The sequence below is a fragment of the Symsagittifera roscoffensis genome, chromosome 4 (assembly GCF_963678635.1).
Source record: "Symsagittifera roscoffensis chromosome 4, txSymRosc1.1, whole genome shotgun sequence".
NCBI lineage: Eukaryota > Metazoa > Xenacoelomorpha > Acoela > Convolutidae > Symsagittifera > Symsagittifera roscoffensis.
This window is the reverse complement of record NC_087065.1, coordinates 47147374-47174806: the sequence shown is the minus strand read 5'-3', so window position 1 is coordinate 47174806 and position 27433 is coordinate 47147374. Positions and strand designations below refer to the sequence as shown.

The window sequence follows — 27433 nt, the reverse complement described above, 5'->3', positions numbered from 1 at the left end:
ATGCAATCAACTTTCATTGTATTTGTAAGTGCAAGTATGATCATTGTAGTTTCAGAAGAGAATTGAAACTTGAAGTTTTTTTTCGGCTCAACTTGTGTCTGCTCAAAGATAGTTGGCTCAGTTGCCACATCAAGGACTTTTCTTGTGATGTAAGCTGTAAGCATAAATCATTGTAGTTGCAAGTGCTAGTTTTGTTCAATTTAATGTCAGGTGAGGAGCGACTTACAGCTTACAGATTTTTTGTTACATCTTTTTTTTCGGCTCAACTTGTTTCTGCTCAAATATTGTCGGCTTTGTTTCCTCTTCGTAACTTTTGTTCCGTTGCTGATTTAATTTTCAAATTTCTGGCATGTTTGACTAGAATGAACTTCTATCAAGACATTCGAAAGTTTGTAATTTGGTGAACCTAATTTTTTTCAACCTTTTTGACGTTTTTCGTTTTTTTTCGACTTCTTATGTTTTTTATGTTTGTGTTGTATCGGTTGTGTTGCGAAACTTCGCTTTGCCTCTGTGTCATTGGGTGAAGCGCTTCGAAATCGAAATCTAGCAGTTTGTCAGTGAAACTGATATTAGGTGGTCAGTGTGTGATGATTTAAACATTAAATACTGCAATGCTAGTTAAACTTGACGTTTCTACCAGGAGTGACTTGACTAGACGCGCAGAGCGTGAGACTTCCAAAGCTAAACTGATATTCTCAAATGCCCAATTGGAGCGAATCTCGAAACGAACAACCCCAGTGCAATTTGAAGACCCTTGGCCTGTTAGGTCACAATCAGTACTAGGTAAAGAACCCCCTCCAAAGCCAATCAGAACACATTCCATGAGCCAGCGCAGCCAAAACCTTCCGATCTCTGCTGTGGATCACAGAACACCATCATATCATACCATGTCATTCGACGAGAATTCCAGCGTTGAGAAGTTGGCAGCAACCTACACCAAAAGTCTTCCCAGGCCAAATACAAGTAGAGAATGGCTCTTGACAAACTCAAAGACCACAGGAAGTATAAGCCAACAGTTATCTTTACAAGTAGTATCTACTAATTACTACTCAACCGATACTGAAGATTTCCGATCTCAGAGTCAGATGCAATTCAACCCTTCATTGAAGTTAGCAAACGCTAGGCAATCTTCATCAAGCAGCGGGTTTTTGGCAAACAAGCATCCTTTTAATTTACGAAGCGAAGAAACGTTGCAAATGGGCTTCGCTAAGAGAGGGAATGCAAGAATTAGTAACCCAGAAGAACATGAAATGTTTTCATCGCCGAATTCATCGGCATCATTCGCAGATGGATATTTTTCTACTGTTTACTGTGATAACTCGCACTCTTTATCTCTACCTCCTTCCAGTTATTTCATTGGTGCTGCTAATCCTAAGCTTCCAAGTTCTTTTACCGTGCTGCCACATTGGGTAAGAGTTGAATAATGAATTTAAACAGCGTCTGATTGATTATCTGATGGCTTCTAAAAGACTTCAATTTTTCCCATTGGTTGGAAAACTGATAATTGTCGGATACTTTACGGAATCGTTCAAACTATGCCACGTGCAAGTTCGTTTAATTGCTTTTTTTTCTATGAAGTCTAGTGAAAGGCTATTATTAAACGCGAGCTCCAACAACCAAGTGTTTTTATAGATCTGTCAGATTTTTTAACGCGGTTTGTTTTATCTATCTAACATCAACACATTTTCTTAAACAAGTGCACCTTCGAATTTAAGGCAGTTAAAAGAATCCTAAGAGTAGCAAAAATATATGCTGTTTTAAGCAAAGATGTTAACATGTGGTTTAGGGTTCAGAATCCCATAAATAAGTGGCAACTCTTTTCGTTTTTAGCTCTATGATAAAATTTCTGTGGAGCTGGGAGGTGCCTGCAGCAAAGAGAGCATGTCGATAGTGACTAATGAGAAAGGAGAGGTGGGTGCATTTCGCCTCTGCTCCGAGTTGGCATCCCTGCTAGACCACCAGGTGAAGACTTCCACTTCCTACACTCCAGAGATATCGACACAATTCAGAGACCTATTCCAGCTCAACTACAATTTCAATGTGAGTGATCACCCTTTTTGTGCCCAAGGAGGGGCGCTGATAAAAAAAACACCTTTTTGTCAAGATTTCCGAAAATTCTGATATCTTTTCAAGTATTCGCCGGTGTGTCGGAAAATATTGACATTTGAAATTTTTGTTGTAGATCGGAAACAGCAGCGAATATTTTTGTGGAGATCGATGTGAATGATAAAAGCTTAGCCAATTTAGCCTATTTAAAATGCTTTTTCATTTTTGGTAGTATTTGAAATAACATCATTTGTTCATATTTTAGTGTTTGCTCCAAGCGCATGACGTCATAATAGCCGAGTTGTTTGACAGCCAGTCAAACTGCTCCTCTCCTCTGGGTCCATCGGCCGACCAGACCCAATCTGGAACGACAGTCCAGAAAGCCTCTCCGATGCCAACTACCTTGTCACTCGCCAAACACAACGCCCACTTCGGTAACAATCCCTCGATCAGTACCACCATGTCTAACGGAAATTGTGTGGGTTCCTCTGGTACTGATAGTGGGGCACCCAACTCGCCTTTGAACTCTTCTCTTCCGGGTCACAAAGGCCCGGAAGTTACCAGGATCAAGTAAGCCAATTTTTATTTTCTGTTACCACACTTGTTCAGTAACAATTTCGAAATGTGAAATGACCCTATTTAAGTCTATACCTTGTTAGGCATCTCAATTAGCAAGATTTCCGATTCCGTAGCTGCTGGACTAAATTATTAATCAAAGAGTCTTTTTTGTAGTAAGACGACTCTTTAAGCTTTTAAACTTAACTTAATGATGTTTTTCTATTACAGGCAAGTGAATTTCCACCGAAACAAGGGGGAACCTCTGGGCATTACTCTGAAGATTCTCAAAACAGACCAAGTGGTCGTTTCCCGTATCATGATCGGAGGAATGATCCATCGTCAGAGTTAGTATTTCTTATTTCTTCTTGTCCGCTTATTGCCCAATGTCCACTGATGCGCATCATTTTATCAGTATTTTTTTATCCTTCTTGGCGGTATCAGAAGATCGGTTCAATTATTTAGGACGATATCCCAACTCTGCCAGGAAACCTTATTTATATTTTTTAAGAAACCAAAAAAAAGCGGATTGATTGTTGTGCTGATTCCAAATTCGTCATATGGGAACTTAAACTTGGTGAAAATTAAACATCAATATTAAGAGTAATGAACGTATTGAAGACTCTGATATATGTCTTGCTGATTTTTTTTAGGAAAAAGTCTTATATTTGTTCACGCTCAATTTTAATTTTTCGCGGTTTGACTTGTGATTTCTTTTTAAGTTCAGTGCATTTCTATTGTTAAGAGGAAGGCAACTCCATTATCGAACAGCGAAAGTGTAAAGGTCACGAAAAAAGTGATCGACTTCTAATTTTGAAAATGGAAGTTAATTATCAGATTTCCAGCGAAAAAAAAGTTTTACCTATTGATCCAGTTTTCTCAAATTGGGTTGATTTTAGCAAAAAGGTGTCCATCATAAGTTTTTCTACAAATTCAAATTCTTCATATAATTTTTTTATTCGAAATTCAAAAGTTGAAGATTTTTTTCAGTTTCTTTGCGTTCATTGTTCTTTTCCAACTGTCAGTTGGCTGTTTTAAGTTTTAAAACTAAATTATCTAAGCATTAAGTGTTGTTTTGTAGCTAAAATGAGTTTTTCGACAATTTAGCAGATGATTTAATGTCTTGTGCGCGTTATATGATATACGATAAATTATACGAAAAACCTTTCTACTCTATAAGATTATACGAGAAATCTGATTTATACGATTAATGAAACTGATAATTGGCTGGTCTTTGTTGTGAAACAAGGATTTTTTTTCATTGCGTACTACAAGATTGATTGATAATAGGGGCGGCTCATGTCCAATACGAGCAATCAAAAAATTTATTTTTCAAGCAAAAAAAAGATTACCGAGCAGCAAAAACAATCTGAAAAGCCTTGAGCAGTTACTATAATTGAATTAGGATTTTGATCTCACGATTATACGTTTCTTACGCGTTTATATGTTTCTTATACGAAAGCCAAAATGTACGATTATACCTTGTACGATAGTAGGATTATACGATTAGAAGTTTTACGGTTTTTTCATTTTATGTCAAAACACTAACAAACATTCCAGAACATATCTTAATGTCTGCTTAGAAATTCTGAACGAGGGCGACGAGATCTTGGAGATCAACAGGCGCTCTATCCGCAAACACTCTGAAGACGAGCTGCGAGATCTGCTGAACCACATCTCGGGCGACATCGTGATCAAAGTGACCCCAAAACAGTCCAACTCAGGTGCTATCAACAATCTATCCGAGGTAAGGGCATCATTTTTGTGACATTTGACACTTAAATGAAACTGATAGCTTTTTAAAAGGGAATTTTGAGCTTTGTTGCATTTTGAATAACCGTTTCATTTGAATTTTTTGTTTCTGAACTTGGTTATAAATGTACCAACTCTGGCTTGCATAATTTCAGCTTCTAGTGTTTTTCGTCGCTTTAAAAATTTACTTGGCTTAAAGCTGATTTTTGTTCGGGCTTAGATGCATCATGTTGCGTCTTTTGAAGAGTAAAAAACGCTCTTATACCTGTGTTTTCTTTGATGATTGAAATGTAATTTTTTAAAATTTTTGTAGCTAAAATTTGCAGTTTTAAGCGGTTTAATTTTTGATTTCTGTTTAAGTTCAGTTCATTTCGTTTGTTAAAAAGACGGCAAACTCAACTATCGAACAGCAAAAATGTAAAGGTCATGAACGAGATCGAATTTTAGTTTCGAAATTGGAATTCAATTCTCAGATTTCCCAGCGAAATAAAATTATACTTATTGATCCAGTTTTCTCAAATTAGTTTAATTTTATCAAAAAAAGTGCCAGTCATTAATTGTTTCAGAAATTCAAAGAGCTTTTGAATTTCTAGTCTATCTATTTTTTTCTTGGAAATTCAAAAGATTTTTTTTTTGAAAAGCCAGTCAGTATTTTTTTTCTGTTCAATTGCGTTCATTGACCCTTTTCAAACTATCTGTTGGCTATGTTTATTTATATAGTTCTTGATGACTTAGTGAATTAAAAACTTTTTAAAAACGATTTTTATCACTTATTTTTGTATCGCAGGTGCAGCATTGGCAAATTATCTGAAATATTTGCAGCTAATAGTTTGATATTATGGTAACTTGGTACAAATGCGAGGACGTGCGACTCTTAATCTCCAAGTTGGGGGTTCGTTTCCGGCTCATGGTTTGCATTTTTTGAACTTATTTCACCTTTTAGAGCCAATTGTTAGCTTTTTGTCGCTTGTTTTTGCTAAGTGCAGCTGCACTTTAATGAAGTTTTTTCAATTTCAAGTGTGAAGATCATTCCTCGGTATTTCTTCAAGTAGAAGTTCTCATGAATTTTGGTCACTAAATCAAAGGTCACACGCTGAGAAATAGAATTATCATGGCTATCAACTTTTACTTATTGTTTTACAATTGTGTGGATTTGAAAACGTTCATGGGGCTCCAAATAATATAGTTGAGCTCATTGACAAGATATACGATCTGATTGCGAGATATAAGGTCCATTTATGATCGATTTATATCATCCTGTTTATGTGTTCATCGTCCTGCGATCCACTTCTGAGGTTCGTATACGAGCGATTTATATCATCCTAATTATGTGTTAATCATCTTCGTATAATAGCTTCTATTTCACCGAACTATTGTCAACTAGTTCTGCCAACTGAAGCTAAATTATAATTAGTGTTTGAGCATGCATTTCTGCATTTTTTGAATTTTCTCATCCAATTTACGAAACAGTTTGACAAAACTTGAGACAGTGTCCAAGTGTTAATAAAGAGGCAATCCAGTCGAAGTCTATTTGGTGTTTGTCAAATATAAAATGATAAAAGATTCGTCGAGAAATGATCATCTAAAGTATTATATTCGTGGCGTAATAATATAATAAAATAATATTTTGTGAAATTTCGACAGAGATTTTTCAATATCACTTAATGCTTCTACAGCAACTTTGAAGTCGATTTTTTTTTGTGTTTCTAAGAGTAATTTTTTCGGGCTTCGAGTTAGTGCGTCGCAGAAACGCATTGCGCCAAAATCATCCATTTATTGCTGGCCTTACTTTTCAACCTTTGTTTGCTTAATTTTTTTCAGCTAGTCTGACTTCACAATGTTGCAATTATTCTGATTCAATAATGGTATGTTCTAACTTTCGTTTTGGAGCATATCTCAACGCTAGCTAGGTTACGAGCGAACATGGTTTGCTGAATAATCAATCCAAGGATTCAATTGGCGCTCATTGAGTTTATACATTCGATGCGATCAGTCTAAAACTGTTTGAATTTTAGAATCAAGTAATTATTGTGCTTCAATTTCACCGAACTAGCATCTGCCAATTCTGTCAACTGAAGCAAAATCTTCAGCTCGAATCGCCATTGAATAGTTTGATGTCATATTGTTAAAAATATTGAGACACAGTTAAATGTGACCAATCTTCTCTAAAAAGCAATCCGAATAAAATATTCGCTAATGGCGTTACTGAGGGTTTTTCCGGCAACAGCCATATTATCTTAACACTTATATAGAAAAACATCAAAAAAAGTATTTGATATCTGCAAAACGAAAATTGATACCACCACCAAAGTTTGATTTCTCATCAAAATTTGATTTTTTTTTTCACTAAAATTTGGGTTTTCGTGGTTCACACTAAAATTTGATTTTTCGCGGTTCGACATTTGATTTCTCTTTCAGTACACTTCATTTCCTTTGTTGAAAGGAAGGCAAACTCCATTATTGAACAGTAAAAGTGTAACTGTCTCAAAAAACGAGATCGACGTCTAATTTTGAAAATGGAATTTGTTTATGGGCTTTTTTAACTTACTAAAATGGAATGAATTTATTAAGTAATGTTTTTATTCCAAGCGAATTAAAAAGTTTTTTGATTGAGACAGTTTTCTCAAATTGATTTTAAAATGCCAAACATAAATTGTTCTAGAATTTCAAAGAGCCTTATGGGCATCTATTTTTTGCTTGGAATTTTGAAAGTTGTGAATTTTTTCAAAAATTAAGTCAGTGTTTTATTCTGTTTCCTTGCGTTCATGACTTTTTTTCAATTATATGTTGGCTATGCTTTTCAAGTTCAGTTCATTTCCCTTGTTATAAGGAAGGTAAATTTTACTATCGAACAAAAAAGTGTACAGGTCGGGAAAATGTGATCGACTTCTTATTTCGAAAGTGGATTTTGTAATTCAGATTTTAGCGGATTAATTTTTAATCTCAGTTAATCAAAAAAGTGTTCATCGAAAATTTTTCTAGAAAATCAAAGAGCTCTATATTTTTTTTGTCTGAAGTTCGAAATCTGATGGATGTATCAAATTGTTGAGGCACAGTTCAAAAAGACGAATATTCTGGTATTAGAATGAAATATCCGTGAAATGTTTGAATTCAGCGGTTCCTCGTGTATTAGCTTCTCTTTCGCTGGACTATTTCAGCTAGTTCTGCCAACTGAAGCAAAACCATTTTTCGTCATTCGCATGACAGTTTCTGAAATTCTTCGAGTTTCTCTACCAAACTACGAAACAATTTATCTACATTTTGATACAGAGCCCATGTTTGAGTAATGAAAAGCCATGCATCTATTGGAGGAGCCTCCAAAGATCTATTCGATGACTGTAGAATACCAAAAAACGAAAATACGTCTTAAAATGATATTTTAGAGTATCATGGTTTTCTGGTTTCAGAAGTTGGTAGATGAATGATATAGATTTTTTAGGTCTTACTTTTGCCTGAAATAGTTTAACAATTGAAACAGTTTTAACAGGGACTAGTGTCTGACGTTTTGCATGAAATTTATCCGGTTACCTACTGGAGTCACATTTTAAATGTTGTTACCGATCTTTAACCTGAACTACGAACGCTAGCTATGGTTTGCTTAGAGATGAATCTGTTTTGCTCGATTTCAAGAGCTCATTCTGAGATCATTGTGTTAATACCTTCGATATTGATAGTCGAAACCTGAATGAATTGTAGAATCAAATTATAATCATGCTTCTGCCAACTGTAGCAAAATCATCGTCTGAAGTTTTCATGAGTTTTATGTCATCTTGTTCAAAATATTGAGGAAAAATTTAATACGACCATTTTTTCACTAAAACGAATGACCTATTAGAAGTTAATTGAAAAAAGTTTACTGAATAACGTAAACTCCGTCTTCATCTCTATAAGCAACTGTCCTTGTCCCAAAGTTTAGGCTCAAATGAATTTTAATTACTACTCAAAGCCTGAATACGCTACCACTGAGTTATCGTCATCTCAGTTTCTATTACTGATCATTTGATGTCATTTTTTCCAAAATCTTTGCTGTTAATTATCCGCTGGTGGCGTTACTGAGGGTATTACTTGAAGTGTCAACGCTTGCGAAAATAGAAGTTTATTGGATGAAATGTATAGAATGAAATTGAATTCTTTCTTAATTTGGAATAAATAACAGTGGGTATCATGCAAATTAAGTGAATGTAATTTTTGATCAAACCTACCCAAGCTTCTATTTCACCGAACTAGCGTCAGCTAATTCTGCCACTGAAGCTAAATCGTCGTCTCGAATTTCCATTATAAATTGTTTAATGTCACCTTATTGAAAAAATTGAGACACAGTTAAATATGACCAATAATCTCTAAAAAGTAATCCGGATGAAATATTCGCTGGTGGCGTTACTGAGAGTAATACTTGAAGTGTCAACGCTTGCGAAAATAGAAGTTTATTGGATGAAATGTACAGAATGAAGTTGAATTCTTTCTTAATTTGGAATAAACAACAGTGGGTATCTTGCAGTCTAAGTGAATGTAATTTTTGATCAAATCTACACAAGCTTCTATTTCACCGAGCTAGCGTCGGCTAATTCTGCCAACTGAAGCTAAATCGTCGTCTCGAATTTCCATTATAAATTGTTTAATGTCACCTTATTGAAAAAATTGAGACACAGTTAAATATGACCAATAATCTCTAAAAAGTAATCCGGATGAAATATTCGCAGGTGGCGTTACTGAGAGTAATACTTGAAGTGTCAACGCTTGCGAAAATAGAAGTTTATTGGATGAAATGTACAGAATGAAGTTGAATTCTTTCTTAATTTGGAATAAACAACAGTGGGTATCTTGCAGTCTAAGTGAATGTAATTTTTGATCAAATCTACACAAGCTTCTATTTCACCGAGCTAGCGTCGGCTAATTCTGCCAACTGAAGCTAAATCGTCGTCTCGAATTTCCATTATAAATTGTTTAATGTCACCTTATTGAAAAAATTTGAGACACAGTTAAATCTGACCAATAATCTCTAAAAAGTAATCCGGATGAAATATTCGCAGGTGGCGTTACTGAGAGTAATACTTGAAGTGTCAACGCTTGCGAAAATAGAAGTTTATTGGATGAAATGTACAGAATGAAATTGAATTCTTTCTTAATTTGGAATAAACAACAGTGGGTATCTTGCAGACTAAGTGAATGTAATTTTTGATCAAATCTACACAAGCTTCTATTTCACCGAGCTAGCGTCGGCTAACTCTGCCAACTGAAGCTAAATCGTCGTCTCGAATTTCCATTATAAATTGTTTAATGTCACCTTATTGAAAAAACTGAGACACATTTAAATATGACCAATCTTCTCTAAAAAGTAATCCGAATGAAATATTCGCTGGTGGCGTTGCTAGCGCAAACAAAAGTTTATTGAAAAAAGATTACGGAATGATTTTAACTCCGTCTTAATATCCTATAAACAACATTTGTTTGTATCAGAATTTCGCCTAAAGTGAGTATAAATGACTATTGAAAGCTTACATACGCTATCATTCGAATTATCGTCGGCTTTTTGCCAACCCAAGCTAAATTGCCATCTTAGTTTTTATTGTTGATCGTTTGATGTCGTACTTATGAAATTTCGCGTAGTTAATTATCCGCTGGTGGCATTAATTTCAACGCTTGCGAAAAAAGGTTTATTGAATAAAACATACAGAATGACATTTTGAGTCAACATGAAATGAAATGTTAATCTGGAGTCAACGACATAAAATATTGTTCATTTAAAGCGCATTAAACTTATTCGACAAATCTTACATAAGCTTCTATTTCACTGAACTTACTCGTTTTTTTTTTAAATCAAGCGATTTTGTTGTCTCAAGTTTCCGTTAGTACGTTTTTTTTTATTGCTACGAATGATACTGTTGGTACGCAGTGCATCATGTTGGGTAGTAAGTAGTGCACGCCTATTTGTGCTTTAGTCTTTCTTCGTGCGTGCAATGTTCGACTACAGACCGGAGGAAGACGCTACAAGTCAAGCTGCGGCTGCATTCGGACTTGCCTTTCAAGCCAGAGACATCCTACAGATCCTCAAGCACAAGACCCCCGAACCAGACTTCTCTCGATCAGTCCAGTCGCTGGCCAGTCTAAATAATCCCAATCACCAGGTCAGAGCTCAACATTTGAAGTTAACTTCATATTGGTAGAATAGACTTTTATGAATACGTATCCCAGTTTGGGTACTAATTATGTCCAAGCTTGGTGAAATAGTCAAAAGGAATGATATTGCCTTAAATGATACTAATTCAATGTCAGTTGATGTCATAAGCTTGGTTCGTTTCGATAATTTTCTGAAAAAAGTGTTTTTAATATTTAATCTGGTGATCTTTTATTTCAGTTCTCCGGTAACTCATCAGATTTTAATAAATCTTCAATATCCGGTGGCGGCGGACACGCGATGACGCCACTCACTGAAAATCAAAGGTGGTGGCAGGCCAGAATAGTATGCAGAGCGAATGAGTCTGCCAATTCGGTGCCAGAAGATCTGGAAGTGCTGGAGAAGGGTGGGAGTGTGTTGAGTAGCAGTGGGGGTCAGTCGGGTGGTCGCAAAGTGGGTCTGGTGCCTTCGTGTTTGTGGAGGATGGAGACGATAAGAAACGAACAGCTGACAAGTGCGGAAAAAATTAGGTATATTGCATTTTATATCAATATTTTCTAACAAGCTTCCTTGAGTCCGGAAATAATAATATACGTTGAGCCATAGCGGCTGAATTTTATGGCCCTGGATTTTTTGCTATTAGATTTGAAATTTTATGGCCCTAGATTCATTATTCATTCAGAGAGATGATACAAAACATCTAAAGGCATAAACGGATCACTCTTTATGCCGTTTCAGAGACGGTCTAGAAACAAAACCGGTTCAAGTCTTAAGTGGTGATGGTTAAGTTAAAAACTAGTTCTCATGCGTTTAATTGTGACGATTAATGCAGGTCGACATGTGGCTTCTTCTCGCGGCGGAAGAACAAGAGACTGAATGTGGTGGAGCTGAGTGAGGATGAGATCTATGAGCGGGTAGTGCAGCTGAAGGAGTGCATGCCTCGCAGGAGTCTGCTGCTAGTAGGCGCACCTGGAGTCGGCAGGAGAAGCATCAAGAATGCACTCATTCAGGTCGACCACCGCTTCGCATACCCAAAACCACGTGAGTCTGCACACATGTTAGCCTATTGACAAATTCCGAATGCAGTCAAGTTCATTTTGGTTTTACAGAAGAATTTATTTATATTCTTAATGAGTCCTTGAAAATTATGATATTGAATTTGATTTAGCTTCCGATAGTTTTCCTTTCTATGGGGTTTTTTGACTGATGTTGTCCAATTCTACTTGAGATTCAATCAAGTTTTGTAACTCTAGTCTCGATTGAATTCGCAAAACCTTGTTTGTCTCTGTTTAAAATACGGTGGGACTTTTTGGGCTACATATTTGGGTTTTGTGGGTTTGTTCAGATACGAGTAAGCCTGTGGACAGTGATGCTGTAGACGAGAATGGCAACTCACTGTTCCACCATGTGCCCCACCATGAGTTAGTGGCCTCGGCCAACAGGGGAGAGTACCTGGAGGTGGGCAAGTACAACGAGGCCTGGTTCGGCACCAAGTACGACACCATAGACCGCATCATGGCCTCAAATCTCATTCCAGTCATGGACATCGAACCAGATGTGAGGCCATAACCCTTTTAAGTTCCATTCAACTCAATTAATTTATTGTTAAAGAACGAAGTCAGTTTTAAGTCTCGATAAGCGTAGTGCACACTCATATATAGGTCATGATGATGATTTTTTGTTTTTTTATCCCAGAAAAAGTCCTGATTTTTCAAAAAAAAAATTCACGGTTTGACTTTTGATTGGCTGTTAAGTTCAGTTTACTTCCTTTTTCAAAAGAAAACAAACGCCACTATCAAACATGTCTGGTAAAGGCAGGGGCGGATCTAGGGTTTTCTCGAGGGGAAGGCGGATTTTCAAAAGGTCAAACAAATTGATTTTCTGAGCTCTCCCAAATCATCATAAAGACCCTATTTCGACCGTTTTCTGCGCCGCTGGCAATTTTTTGAACAAACCAAAAAAAAACGTTTTTAAGCTTACCAAAAAAAAACCGTTTTTTTGGCGCGAGCTCCAACCTCAAAATTAGTTTATTTTGGCGCCGATGGTGCCTTTGGAACAATTTTAGGGTTAGTCAGCCAAAAATGGATATCTTCTCAATATAGTACAAAGGGGAGGGGGCCTTTGGGTCGGCAGATATTCGAACCCACCCCCCCCCCCCCCCCCCCCTAAATCTGCTACTGCGTAAAGGTCACGAAAAACGTAGTAGAATTCAAGTTTCGAAAAAGGAATTTTGTTTTTGGATTTTCCAGCGGAAAAGAAAATTTAATCAATGATCCAGTTTATTTTATTTGGGTCATTTTTATCTAAAAGTGTGAATCGTAAATTGTTCTTGAAACTCAAATAGCTGTAACCTGATATTTTTTCTTTGAAATTCGAAAATAGCAAAATTATTAACTTTTTAAATCCATTTTTCTTTCGGTTTCCTTGTTCTTATACTACACTTTTCCAACCTTCTGTTGGCGATGTTTTGACTCAATGAGACAGTTTGCATCACTTATTGGATCAAAGAAAAATTTCAATTAGCGAGCGTATTAGATCTTTATAACAATCCCGCAGATGAAAGCATTCATTCATATGTCACTCATTAATAGTACGTTGTAAACCATGATGACAGGCTTTTATAAGGCAAAATAACAGTTTTCGATGTGGAATTGTTTTATGTTTCAGTCTATCAAGAAGTTGAGGAATTCCAAATACATGCCTTATGTTGTCTTTGTTGACGCGCCTAGGACATTCGACAGCTCGTCTCGTGACGACGCAAGTATAGTAAGTCAACCGAGAAAAAAAGTTTTAAAGCCATTTTGTCGAGCAGGAAAAGGGAAACATCAGCTGGGAAAAGAGAAACCGTTCTGCAATGCACTGTTGTTTCGTGATTGTGTTTGGTTATCTGGGATACGTTGTATCAACCTCAAGCAAAGAAGGAATACTTATCATGATGGACTTCAAACTTGTAATGCCTTAATTGTTTTTCAGGCTCAATCGCTTGAACAGCTGTTGCATGTCTCCAACGAAATAGACAGACACTACCGAGCACTCTTCGACATGCAACTAGAGAACCGACAGATCGCGAAAACAGTCGAACTCATTCGGGGCGCATTCGACAGAGTGTGTACGAATGCTCACGAGTGGGTTCCTATCAGCTGGGTCTCATCCTCGGTGCACCCGCAAGGCTCCGCCGCCACCTCTTCATCCTACTTCTCATCATCATTATCAGCTACGAATGCTCCTCAGGCGACGAACTCTACATTGAACAGTGAGAGTATAGCTCTGAGTCAACAGCAAAGAACTCAACTGAAAAGTAGCAATGGGTCGGTTAAAAACAACAGTGCTAGTAATCAACTCAGTTAGCAGAAGAATTAGTTTAAATAGGTCATTGTCTATCTAAATTGTTGAATACGCAGCTCGAACATAAGTGGTCTGAACTTATTTCTTTCGAAGTAAATTGAGTTAACGTATCAAAACTATCCTCTGTATGATTTTTGGCTGCAGAGATCAGATCCCAAATTAACAAAATATAAATGTATCTTCAAAAAAAATGAAATGCTCTGCTCGAGGAAGTTAAGTTACTAAAAAGTTTAATTCATGTTTCTTCGCGCCTTGATGCAAAGCTTTCCGTTTTTTGCGTTACATTCTGCAGTCAATTGTTAACGAGTGCAACGTGTTCTAACTCTAAATCTAATGAGGTTAGAACTCCTTGCAGGTGAATCTCAGGGGATAGAAAATGATAGGCTCAGTTGGTACAGCAGGGCTTTATAAACCGTCCATCATGTGTAGTCTAGTAAGTAACCTCACGTGCATATTTTACCCCATAGATGCGCGTTGCTATCACTTTGTATCTCTAGCATATTGCATTTCTAATTCAAAATGTAGGGCAAAACCCGCTTCAATCAAAAGTCTGGATTTTGTAAAATTTGTAATTAGATTACTTAAGCCCCTGTCTCTGCGTTATTTTCAAAATCGAAATACGCTCTGCGTGGGTTGTTTTTTGGATTGATTTCCCTGGTGTAGTGTTAAGGTCAGTGCATTTGTTTGATGGTTAGCTCTTTGTTTCTTTGTTAACATACAAGGAAGTAGTAAACCCATCTCTGCTAGAATCAATCATCTACTCAGCAATGGAATATTTATTTAATTAAAATGAACATTTATGAATCATTACGTAGATTTTCACTGTAGAACTCTATTTTGCAATAATTCGGAATTTTATTGTATTTTTACTGTCAATATGTCAATTTTGACTGATAAATGAACGATTTATTTTATCCTGTCTGCTCATTCGAAATAAAAGGCTCCAAATTATGGTTTTATTTTGAGCTCAGTAGCAAATTTTCCAGAAGATAGAATTTACATGCCTCGACTTTCACACCGCATATTTGACCGCTGAAGACAAGCAGAATTTTATGTCAGTTTAATCAGATACAGCCCTGTATAACCGTTGAAAATGGCTATGTTGTGTAATCATGGCCAGCTGGCACTTCAAGGGAGCCATCGAGAGCTATCAGGCACTTAAGGCATGAGAATTTCAGCGTTTAAGTAGATGTATTCGTTGCCCAATATTGTATATCGCGTTTCCAAGTTGTTCGAAAACAGCTCGATTGGATTTAAGACTATTCATGAGGGCATGAAAGTAGTTCAAATGGCTGTTATTTTAGTAATAGATGATTCAGTTGATGAAATTTGAGATTCAATATTAGGGGTGACGTGTGCTTTCCTACACAATTGTCACGTTGTTTCATTTAAGATGCGAATTTTTCGGCAAATTGATCAGTAACTTCTGGACATCGGTTTAAATATCAACCTTAATTTTTCGAAGCTGTGAAGCTAGGTATAAGAGTTGAGCTTCGAAAATGGTCAAGCACAAATTTCGAGAAGGTTTTGAAGTGTCAATAAAACGAGCGATCACACTTTTATTGTTTGCGATGATGTTCTTAAAATCAAGTCATTATCTTAAGAAGAAAAAACTAGCACAGAAGCGCGATGAACGCAAACTAGATAACCTTTCAAGCCCTATTACCCTATTTCATAAAACCTGAAACATGTTTTGATGGAAAAACAGCGAACGAGAAAGATGTTCTGAAGTGGTTGGCCCCGTAATTAGAACCAAATCTGTGGAAGGGTCTGAAAAATCCCTTAATGGCAGAAAAATTTGAAGCTAAACATGGATGAAGTTTTTAACACTCAATACACGAAACTCAGTTTCCTTTAACCCAACAAAGAACTGAAAAACAAAGAAAAAAAATGAAGTAACGCTCACCGATCCACTAAATTATATTGCAGTTTGCACGTGCGGTTTGCTTTGAAAAAAAAATGTATCTAAAAATATTTCTGTTTTAAATAAAATTGCTTCCTTTTTGCGTCCCAATACTATATCAGATCACCAGTGAAACTAAGCGCGTGGTGAGCCTGAAATCCAAGCTGAGCAGTAAATCTGTGCGCATCTCCAAAGAAACTAAGCGCGTGGGGGACCTGAAAACCAAGCTGACCAGTGAATCTGTGCGCGTGGGGGGCCTGAACAGAAATATACCCTGTAGTGGATTTTTGAAGAACACTCCAACTGATCCCTATTGGTGGACACTTGGGCTGGATTGAAGGCATCCGGATTCAATTGAGATTTGGAGCGGATCGTTCAGCTTAGTGAGATCAATCCAATCATTCCCCCAAGTTTTACCAGGAAAATGCCAAAAATGAAACGTAAAACGTCTAATAAACAGATGTGTTTTATTACTTGAAGATCCTGAATATCCATGTAAAATTTGCGGAAATGAATGCGAATTTAATTGTCATTCATGTGACATTTGCGAAACCTGGTTTCACGATGACTAACAAATTGCCTGAGAAAGTCCTCCAAAATTTAGGCAAAGTAAAAGGTTTATTCTGGAAAAGCGAGGAGTCTTTAGACAAAAAAAAAGTGATAAATTGAAACAATCCGAGAAAATCTTAAACGAAATCCAAAAGGCAAACTTAGCGATCCAAAACGATTTAGCCGATGTAAACTGTCAATACAACAGATAAGCGACCAAATATTGTCTATTCAGAAAGAAACTTCGGATATAAAAAACCTTGCTTCTTTGAAGCAGTCCATTAGAACGGGCAACGATTTTTCCTCAATTGAGATATATATTAGCGTTTTGCGCGAAAATATAACAAACCAGAGCAGTTTATCTACAACATCTAATAATGCTCCCATCCCAAACCAAGCTAAAACAGACTCTAGGCTTATTGGAAAGAAACTAGTGATATATGGATTAGCAGAAAATATACAAGACGATAAAGTTGTACAAATTGAAAGGGACAGAAATAGTTTGCTGCAAATGTTCAGAGACAGGATGGAACTTAAAGAAATAACCGTGAGCGACTGTTTTAGACTTCTTAAAGAACAACCTTACAATTCAAGACCTCTTGTCTTTTACATTCCATCTCCTTGGCATCATAAACTTATTTTTCTGTCATTGAGAAAGCTAAAGAACTCGAATATGTATATCAAGGAATTCATGAATTATGCGGACTATCAGAATGAGAGGAAAATTCTGAAATACAGATACAATTTGAGTACTTTGATGCAAAAAGAAAAATCAGAATTCAAAAAAAATCTGGAACCCTGAGTGTGATCGAATTCTTGGTAAGGGAAACTCTTCCTCTTGACTACTAAAGGACATAAAGCTTTTGTCACTTAATTGCAGACCAATTTTAACATTTGAACGGAAAATCAAGCTGGACTATTTTTTGCGAATCGATCAACCTGACATTGTTTGATAAACATGTTGAAAATACTGCAATTTTCTGCACAGATGTTTATGAAGTAATTCACCGTTCTGATAGGGAAAGTGTACCTCATGGAGGAGTCCTAATTGCGGTTAAAACATCTTCTAAATTAAATGTCATCGATGATCAATCAGTCATTTTTGACCTTGGTTCATATTTGTTTGTGAAGCTGAATAAACTAATGCTTTGCGTAACAGCCATTTACAATCCACCGCATGACAGTCCTTATACTCTAAACGGAATAATATTTGAAAATTTTTTGAGTGAAGTGAACAAACAACTCAACTTTCGTATAGTAGAATCTAACTTGAACACAACGCAATGGATTTTATGCGGCGATCTGAACTTAACTTCAGTTGATTAGAATACTTTATCAAGTGATGACAAACGTGACCCTAGTTTTTTGAAAATAATTGCGAACTTCAACCTTGGTTTACTGACAGATAGGGAGCTTTTACAGCGAGACGTAATATTAACAGACAATTCTTTTTTATGTACTAACTTCGAAATAAACCAAAGCTTCTCAGATGATCCTGCACTTTCCTGTCAAATAGCATTTGAAATTAAAACGGAACAGATAAATCTAAACCGTTACTGTATTTGCAAAGCAGACTCCGAATCATTGCGTTTGTTTTTCTTCAACAAAAGACTTCAATGCCCGAATGATGCAAACAGAATGCTTAAAAAGTTCTATGGGTGATATTATCACGCCGTTGATAAATATATTCCAAAAAATACAATTCGTCGCTCTAATTCCCCCATTGGATGTCTTCACACTCAATAAATGCTGAAAATCGCCTTCAGACGGCATCGCCTTCAGACGTCATCGCCTTCAGACGGCAAATTATTCTGACGAGAAAGTTAAACGCTGCAAGCAAGATTTGAATGATTCTTTAGAACTGGACAAAACTAATTACTTTGAGTCAATGAAAGACTTCGATTTGAAAATGACTTTCATATTTCTCGGATCGACGAATGGAAAGGCAAAAGTGCCCAAGAAAATGTCATACAAAAATACCTGTTTATGCTTCGATTTTGCAATCTGTGATGTTTTGATGAGTTTCTAGCATCTGTGTTCAGAATAGACAATGAACCATTGAATGTTACAAGCGAAAGAATTTTTCCAGGAATACACTTATCAGATACTTTCGTTTCGCAATGCGAAATTTTTAACGAATTGGGTAAATGCAAGTCAGGAACAAATTCAGTTGATGGTATATCTCCCAACATATTAGTTATCGTTTTAAAGTTCTGTTTGAATGATATTGTTGAACTGTTTAATTTGCATAGTCAGTAATAAACAGTTTCCAGATATCTGGAAAGTAGCACACAATAATCTTTTGACAAAAAAGCTTCTCGTAGGAAAATTGAAATTTATAGGCCTTTTTCAATACTTCCTGCACTCGCCTTAATATTTGAACGAGTTTTATATAACAAGATAAAAGGGTTCATTCAAAGAAAATTGTGTTTAAACCAACATGGTTTTAGAAACCATCATTCAACTGTGGCAAACCTTATATTGTACTGTGATATTGTATACAAGAAATTAGAACAAGGAGAATTACGTATTACACTGCTTTTAGATATTGCAAAAGCTTTCGACTCTATTAGCCATAACATAATTTTATACAAAATTAAATCGTTTTTGAATAATGTCAGTGAAATTGGCAACAGTTTGTTTTTATTCAAGTACAAAACATAATTTTATACAAGCTTGCCAAAACTGGCTTCGACCATGAGTTTCTTCAATTTTTCGCATCTTATCTCACAAACAGAAAACAAATAGTTTTTCTTCATAATACATTGTCTCATTCCCGCAATGTGACAAGTGGTGGTCCACATGGATCAGTTAAGGCAGTTTTCTTGTTTTCTTTATATATAAACGATATGCCAGAAAATATTGACAACCCTTCCTTTTTATATGCTGACAATACAAAAATTATCGGAAATTGATTTGACCTTTCTTCGATTCGAACGGAATTAAATAATAGAATCACCGGGGCAACAGAAACAGAATTGACTTCAATTATGAGAAAGTTGAACAAATAAGATTTCAAAAATCAAACAAGCGTTACCATTGAAGCGATCTTTTATCTATTAATGGAGAACAAACAGTTTTGGCAGACACGGTGAAAAACCTTCGTGTTTGGTGCAATAGTTTTTCTTCATAATACATTGTCTCATTCCCGCAATGTGACAAGTGGTGGTCCACATGGATCAGTTAAGGCAGTTTTCTTGTTTTCTTTATATATAAACGATATGCCAGAAAATATTGACAACCCTTCCTTTTTATATGCTGACGATACAAAAATTATCGGAAATTGATTTGACCTTTCTTCGATTCGAACGGAATTAAATAATAGAATCACCGGGGCAACAGAAACAGAATTGACTTCAATTATGAGAAAGTTGAACAAATAAGATTTCAAAAATCAAACAAGCGTTACCATTGAAGCGATCTTTTATCTATTAATGGAGAACAAACAGTTTTGGCAGACACGGTGAAAAACCTTCGTATTTGGTGCAATTTCAAAATAGCATGGGTATATCACATCACCGAAAGGCTCAAAAAGCAAACATGCAATTCAATTGCATCAGAAGATCTTCACCAAACTCACTAAGTAGCTCTGTTCGCGTTTCACTTTTTAAAAGTTGCATACAATCAATAATTTTTTATGCATCTCCAGTTTGGTTTGCAACTAAAAACCAATGTAAGCGAATAGAAATTTCAATGACGATGCCTGAAATGGTGTAACAAGAAACATGAAATGAATGATGAGGATTATGTTTTGTACTTGAATAAAAACAAACTGTTGCCAATTTCACTGACATTATTCAAAAACGATTTAATTTTGCTGAATAAGATTCTTAATAACGGGTTGCCGGTAAATTTTCTTGATTTTTGGACAATCGACAAGGGCCCTTAGTGAAATCGAGCGGGAAACAAGACGTTTTTGAGAATGCCAATGATAACACGGAGCAAAGTTTATGAAAATTTCTTTTACCGTGTCGCAAAATTGTCAAACTCCCTCGCGAGTTCGAACAATTTGCCTGGCTATGATCCTTTTCAAGAACCTGTAATCTTTAGAAAATACTTGAACCTGTCATTGGTTGACAAACTACAAACATTTAAATACTCGATTTATCCATATTCATGGTTTTTAAGTTTATTTTACTAACTTTGTTATCAATGACTAAGAGCAACTAATGCCCGTCTTGCGTGTTTATTTCAATATTATGATGATTATTATTAATATTATTTTTTAAAATATTATTAATATTTTAAAAATCTAAGGCCTTAAGTTCTCCAGAAACCTCTTGAAGACAACGGACCTCTCACGGTCTACTATGCACACCGTCGCCCAAAAAATACCCGGATACAGTCCCCATTCATATACTTCTTTGATAATGTTAAACCACAAAAAAACTGTTCCTTCTGTCTTGCTCCCAACGCATCAGTACACCTTTTTAACTGTTCCCAAAGTAAGACCTATGTAGACGCAGGGCTTCGGCGAAGAATGTTGCAATGTTCCTTAGACCCCGTGAGAGCATGCCCCAAACTACGGTCCAATATAAAAAACGACAAAAAATAAACCAAACCTCACTATCGAGCAGCAAAAGTACAGTTCACAGAAAAAAATGATTCACATCTAGTTTCGAAACTGGAATTTAAATTTCAGATTTTCAAAAATACCTACTGATCCAGTTTTCCTAAATTAGGTTAAGGTTGAACAAACGGCTGTCAATCATAATTGCTTCTTGAAAATCGAAAAGATTTGTGGGAAGTTTTTTTTCTAAAAAGAACTCGAATCAATCGCAAACTTCGTCAAAATCGAACACAGGGGCGGATTTAGGGGGGGGGGGCGGACGCCCCCCCCCTCTCAGGGATTCGACCCCCTGCCAACCCAAAGGGTCCCTCCTTTGATACTTTTTCAGAAATCCATTTCTGGCCAACCGACCCTTAAATTTTTCTAAAGGCGCCTTCTTGTAGGGGAGCGCGCGCCAAAGAAAACGCGATTTTTTGTCAAAATTTTTCAAAAAGTGCCCAAAAACGGCTTTTTTGACTGTTTTTTTTTTTAAATTTGCCTGCGGCGCAGAAAATTTGGCCAAAATAGGGGCAAAACAGTGCTTTGGGAGAGCTCGAAAAATCAGTTTGGTCGACCTAAAAAAAAAAAAGGTCGTCAAAATTTTGGAAAATTTTTTGAAAATCCGCCCCCCCCTCGAGAAAATCCTAGATCCGCCCCTGCTCGAACAATTCAAAAAATGTAAAACAGCTTGATCAATTGAGGCAGATACAAATTGTTTATATCAGCACCTGACATTATTTTTATGATGTGGTTTTAAGTTAGCGTGGGGATTTCCTGTTCAAGTCTTCTTGATGAAATTTTGAAAGTTGGCCGCATGTGGAACTGCATATAAACAAAGTGAGTATTTTTCACCAAAGAAAACTTAACATTGGTTCGCGCTCCGTTTTGCAATTTAAAGTCTTGACGTCTCATTTCTGTTAAAGATCACTGAAAATTCATTTGCTGAATATTAGGCAGGTTTCATTTTTCGATAACAATGCCAACTTTTTTTATACTCCAAACGTTGAAAAAATCCTTTAAACTTGTTTTTTTTTCCCGGTTGCCTAGAGTTTAATTTATTAGAGTCTTTGAACGTAATGAAGACTCTATTACTGCTCCTGGTAGTTTTTCAGTTTTGTTTTACTCTCAAGTTTGAGTTCTGGATTTGTTTTCAATTTGGTTTTTTGATTTGCTTTTCAGATAATTGCTTTGTTACAGAAGGCAATCTGCACTATCGAACAGCAAAAGTTACGAAAAACCTGATAGCCTTTAATGTACCTAGGAATTTAAATTTAAGATTTCCCTGCAGAACAAAAAATTACCCCTTGATCCAGTTTTCTCAAATTGGGTCAGTTTAACAGTTTTATTCAGAAATTTTTTTTGAAATTCATACGAGTTTAACCTGATATACTTTTTTCTTGAAAAATCGAAAGTTGAGAAAAGTTTTCGACCATTTTTTTGTTTTTCTTGTTTTTATAATTTTTTAGAACTTTTGTTGGCTATGTTTTCACTCAATTCAACTCAATGAGGCAGTTTGCTTCACCGATTGCATTAAAGAAAGCTTTAATGATTGAGCGTATTAGATCTTTTCAACAACCCCCTGTTGAAGGTATTGATTTACATGTCTGATTTACCCACTAATGTTTTATTGTTACCCATCATGTAAGGCTTTGTTACGGCAAAATACGTAGTTCCAAAAATAAAGTTTTATATGGGGATTTGTTTTGTGTTTGAGTCTACCAAGAAGTTGAGGAAATTAAATACATGCCTTATGTTGTCTTTGTGGACGCACCTTGAATCCTCGGCAGTCGGCAGCTCGTTTTGTGACGATGCAAGTAAATTACGTCGACGGAGAACAAAATTGACTTTTTTCAGCCGTTTTTAGAAGGAAAGCTATTTAGATTGTGTTAATTCTAACAAAACAGTGCCGATCATCAATTGCTCTTCAAATTCAAAGCTCTTCAAGGCCATTTTTTTGGTTAAAGTTTGAGAAAAAAAGAAAATCTAGTGAGTTTTTTTTGCCTTGATGTCCGTTCCAACTGGCTGTTGGCTTTGTTCTCAAAGGTTTCATTTGTTTTGTCTCAATTTTTATCTGCAATAAATAACTTAGGCTTGTAAGAGCGTTGTACTTATTCTGAGAAATATGTTAGGGTTCATAATCATAATCATGTTCATTTTTTCATTAAAAAATGTAATCGTAGTCTGTTTTTATGTGAAAAATTTAATTCGCACTCAAATTTATATCAGTGGATTGGCTCGATTTATTTTTTGCTGCCATGTATATCCGGCGATTTCAAACTCTGTGCTAATTTTGAATCTTTTAGCGCCTGGGACAATTTTTTCTGAAGCTAAATTTCGATAACATATTAATGTCATATTAGTCGCAATTAGAAGTCAAAAAAAATTAGAAAAAGTGTTTTAGTGTCGAGAAAAACTATTTTCCACACAGTAGATTTTTGAAAACTGACAAAATTTTGAAAACTGACAAAAGTTCTTTTTTATATGTTTTGTTATTAATCTTTGTGCCTCATTTCTGATAAAAAAACTGATTATGATACAAATTCAATCTTGAAAGTTTTAGTGCTGGCTTATTTCAAAAACTTGCCAAGATTTCTAACCTAAGAGCAAAAAAAATCAGAATATGTATAAGAAAAAGGGCGGATTTAGGCCGGGGTCTTCGGACGCGGAATCGACTTCCTCCCCCCCTCATTTATCAGGGTTTCGACACCCTCACTAACCAAAGGTTCCTTCCTGTAGTACTATTTTACGATACAGACTTTCGGCCGACTGGCGCTACAATTTTTCTAAAAGCGCCCTTGGTACCAGTAAATATTAAGTTGCGTGCCAATTTTGGTCAAATCTTCCAAGAAATACCCAAAAACGGCTTTTTTGGCCAGCGTCACAGATAATGTTGTAAAAATAGGTTCTTTATGGGTTTTAAAAACGCTCTGAAAATTAGTTTGATCGATCTAAAAAAAAGGTCATCAAAATTTTTGAATTTTGTTTGAAAAAACGCACCTTCCCCTCCCCTCGAAATTTTGCTAGATCCCCCTCTGAGTAAAAACAAACGGAATTTATGCGGATGAAAATATGCTTAGTTTGCAATTGAGTCGATACATGATAAACAAGATAGTTTCCGAGCGAGAAATTTTAAGAGCTTCCTGAAGTCCTATCGGCTTGGGGCAACAACGGCTTTATACCCGAGATCCTCTAATTTCGAGTGGATACTTCGCTTTCTTAAGTTTACTTGCAATGATTTATAGATTGATTCAATGTATAATGTTGTTTTATTGATCTAAATCAAGACTCTTAATGATGAAACAGCTTGAATAATTGATTTGACAAATACTTGACCATCTTGACATTGATCTTTACCCTGTACTTTGATGTTTACACTATGAGCTATAGTGGTCTGAGTATGAACCTGTTTATTCGATTTTTCTTGCTGAGGATAATTGCATTGCAGTGTTGCCATGAAATATTGCGCGGGAACTCTTGCAGGTATGTTCTTGACGAATTTCCGGCTCCTCTCAAAGTTCGAGTTGAATTCAGTTCACCCTTTTTTGGCAGTTGATTAAGAGTCGATGAACGCAGATCAGACTCTTGCATAAGTCGCGATGATTTTTTTTTCGTTTTTTCAGCAAAAGTTTTAACTTTTGTTCAGTTCATTTTCTTTGTTATAAGGAAGGCACACTCCACTATCGAACGGCAAAAGTTTGGGTTCACAAAGAACAATTTTGTAAAGAGGGTCCACCATAAATTGTTTTAGATTTTTGAAGAGTTTTTAACGCATCTATTTGTTTCTTTGAAATTCGAAAGTTTCTTTAAATATTTTTCGAAACAAAAAGTCAGTGTTTATTTTCAGTTTTTTTGCGTTTAAGGAATCTTTTTCAATTGTCTGTTGGCTCTGTTTTTTTTCAAAGACTGTTCAATTTCATTTATTATGAGCTCAAACTTCTGTCTGCAATAGCAAAATGCCTGGTTTGAAATAGTTGTCCCTTTGATTGTTCTCGGAAAATCATGTTTCAGATCACAAAGTTAGTCATTCAGGTGTTTTTTTGCGCGTTTGCCGATTAACAACCCTAACAAACTTTTATGTATAATAATTTTTTTTTACATATCCCCAATAAAAATTGAACGCGAGATTTATGCTATATCTTTTCACCACATTTCAATCAATCAGTTGCAAGAAGTGTTATTTCATTTTTCTTGTTCCAAAATTTACAATATTCGGCATAATAAGTGAGATACCGATTTTGCATAAGTTTCTTTTTTCAATAACTAATCAAAACTCCTTCAGTTTCTTGGAATTTCCTAAAAAATGGATTAATAACTAAAGCCGTAAAAATTGCCTGGAAAGTCGCATTTTTTTACAAAAGCACGCTAGCAAGTGCAATGTTATATTATGGACCCTACATTTTTTTAACCAAGCTCGCTAAAAAATGTTCATTTTCATGACACTACTGTTGCATAGTAGTAGCAGTTTAAAAGCATGCATTATTTATTTAGCAGTTTAATAGCATGCATTCTCCAAATTTTACTGATTATACTGTTCAGTTTATGTGAGTTGCAGTGGAACAGGTAGGAAAGGCTGTCTACTTCAGTACTTGGGTGTCTGGGGTGATGTTCGAACCCCGTAGTGTTTGTCATTTACTTTTTAAACTTTTTATTTTTTTGCATTTTTGTTTTTTGAACCTGTTGTGGTTGCCTGTTTATTTTAGTTAAAATACCAATTTCAGTAAGTCGTCTATGATAGCAATTTCCATCTGAGAACGAATCAAGCATGAGGGGAGCCTCGTCATCCTGGCAAACGCGCTCAATCGATCCCCCAACCCATGGCAAGATTAGAGGGATATGTTCTAATTGACATTAAAAGCCAAAGAGAACATCGATATTGATAACGTGTTAAATCTGCTAGATTTTTGAAACAAGAGTTAGAACAGGTAGCTAGAAATGTAGAGGAAAAGAGAAAGTTCGAGGAATCTGTGAATATCAGAATCGAACTAGAAACTAAGACCTTCAGCAGAATGCGTATGGAAGAAGCCGACAAAAAGATCCGCTCAATGTTATACTTAGCGCACGGTAGGGTTTGAGAACTTTGGTGTTTACCCTGTACTTTGGTGTTTATACTATGAGCTATAGTGGTCTGAGTATGAACCTGTTTATTCGATTTTTCTTGCTGAGGATAATTGCATTGCAGTGTTGCCATGAAATATTGCGCGGGAACTCTTGCAGGTATGTTCTTGACGAGTTTCCGGCTCTTCTCAAAGTTCGAGTTGAATTCAGTTCACCCTTTTTTGGCAGTTGATTAAGAGTCGATGAACGCATTTCAGACTCTTGCATAGGTCGCGATATTGTTTTTTTCGTTTTTTCAGCAAAAGCTTTAACTTTTGTTCAGTTCATTTTCGTTGTTATAAGGACAGCAAACTTCACCATCGAACGGCAAAAGTTTGGGTTCACAAAGAACAATTTTGTAAAAAGGGTCCACCATAAATTGTTTTAGATTTTTAAAGAGTTTTTAACACATCTATTTGTTTCTTTGAAATTCGAAAATTTCTTTGAATTTTTTTTGAAACAAAAAGTCAGTGTTTATTTTCAGTTTTTTTTTTGCGTTCAAGGAATCTTTTCCAATTGATTATTAGCTGTGTTTTTTTCAAAGACTGTTCAATTTCATTTATTATGAGCTCAAACTTCTGTCTGCAGTGGCCAAATTCCTAGTTTGAAATAATTGTCCCTTTGGTTGATCTCGGAAAATCATGTTTCAGATCACAAAGTTAGTCAGTCAGGTATTTTTTGTGCGCGTTTGCCGATTAACAACCCTAACAAACTTTTATGTATAATAAATTTTTTTTACATCTCCCCAATAAAAACTAAACGCGAGATTTATGCTATATCTTTTCACCACATTTCAATCAATCAGTTGCAATAAGTGTTACTTCATTTTTCTTGTTTCAAAATTTACAATATTCGGCAGAATAAGTGAGATACCGATTTTGCATAAGTTTCTTAATACAATAACTAATCAAAATTCCTTCAGTTTCTTAGAATTTCCTAAAAAATGGATTAATAACTAAAGCCGTAATAATTTCCTGGAAAGTCACATTTTTTACAAAAGCAAGCTAGCAAGTGCAATGTTATATTATGGAACCTACATTTTTTAACCAAGCTCGCTAAAAAGTGTTCAATTTCATGACACTACTGTTGCATAGTAGTAGCAGTTTAAAAGCATGCATTATTTATTTAGCAGTTTGATAGCATGCATTCTCCAAATTTTACTGATTTTACTGTTCGGTTTATGTAAGTTGCAGTGGAACACGTAGGAAAGGCTGTCTTCTTTAGTACTTGGGTGTCTGGGGTGATGTTCGAACCCCGTTGTGTTTGTCATTTACTTTTTAATAAACTTTTTTTTTTGCATTTTTATTTTTTGAACCTGTTGTGGTTGCCTGTTTATTTTAGTTAAAATACCAATTTCAGCAAGTCGTCTATAATAGCAATTTCCATCTGAGAACGAATCAAGCACGAGGGGAGACTCGTCACTCTGGCAAACGCGCTCAATCGATCCCCTACCCCATGGCAAGATTAGAGGGATAAGTTCTAATTGGCATTAAAAGCCAAAGAGAACATCGATATTGATAACTTA

At 35.8% G+C, this 27433-nt stretch overlaps 1 protein-coding gene across 5 annotated transcripts in view; it reads left to right on the top strand.

Moving 5' to 3' along the window:
• The window catches only part of LOC134844471 (peripheral plasma membrane protein CASK-like), a 55318-nt gene extending 40554 nt beyond the window's left edge, over positions 1–14764 (top strand). For 4 of the 5 annotated variants that reach the window (XM_063861171.1, XM_063861169.1, XM_063861172.1 and 1 more), the window contains 10 exons: positions 1831–2040; positions 2312–2616; positions 2833–2948; positions 4185–4348; positions 10293–10478; positions 10709–10998; positions 11301–11509; positions 11814–12025; positions 13136–13234; positions 13442–14764. In XM_063861171.1, coding sequence (XP_063717241.1) covers positions 1831–2040; positions 2312–2616; positions 2833–2948; positions 4185–4348; positions 10293–10478; positions 10709–10998; positions 11301–11509; positions 11814–12025; positions 13136–13234; positions 13442–13816 — 2166 coding nt within the window. In that variant the 3' untranslated portion in view covers positions 13817–14764. Of the gene's footprint in view, positions 1–640; positions 1410–1830; positions 2041–2311; positions 2617–2832; positions 2949–4184; positions 4349–10292; positions 10479–10708; positions 10999–11300; positions 11510–11813; positions 12026–13135; positions 13235–13441 lie in introns of all 5 variants that reach the window. The other variant, XM_063861168.1, reaches the window with a different exon arrangement.
• Positions 14765–27433: the final 12669 nt, after the last annotated feature.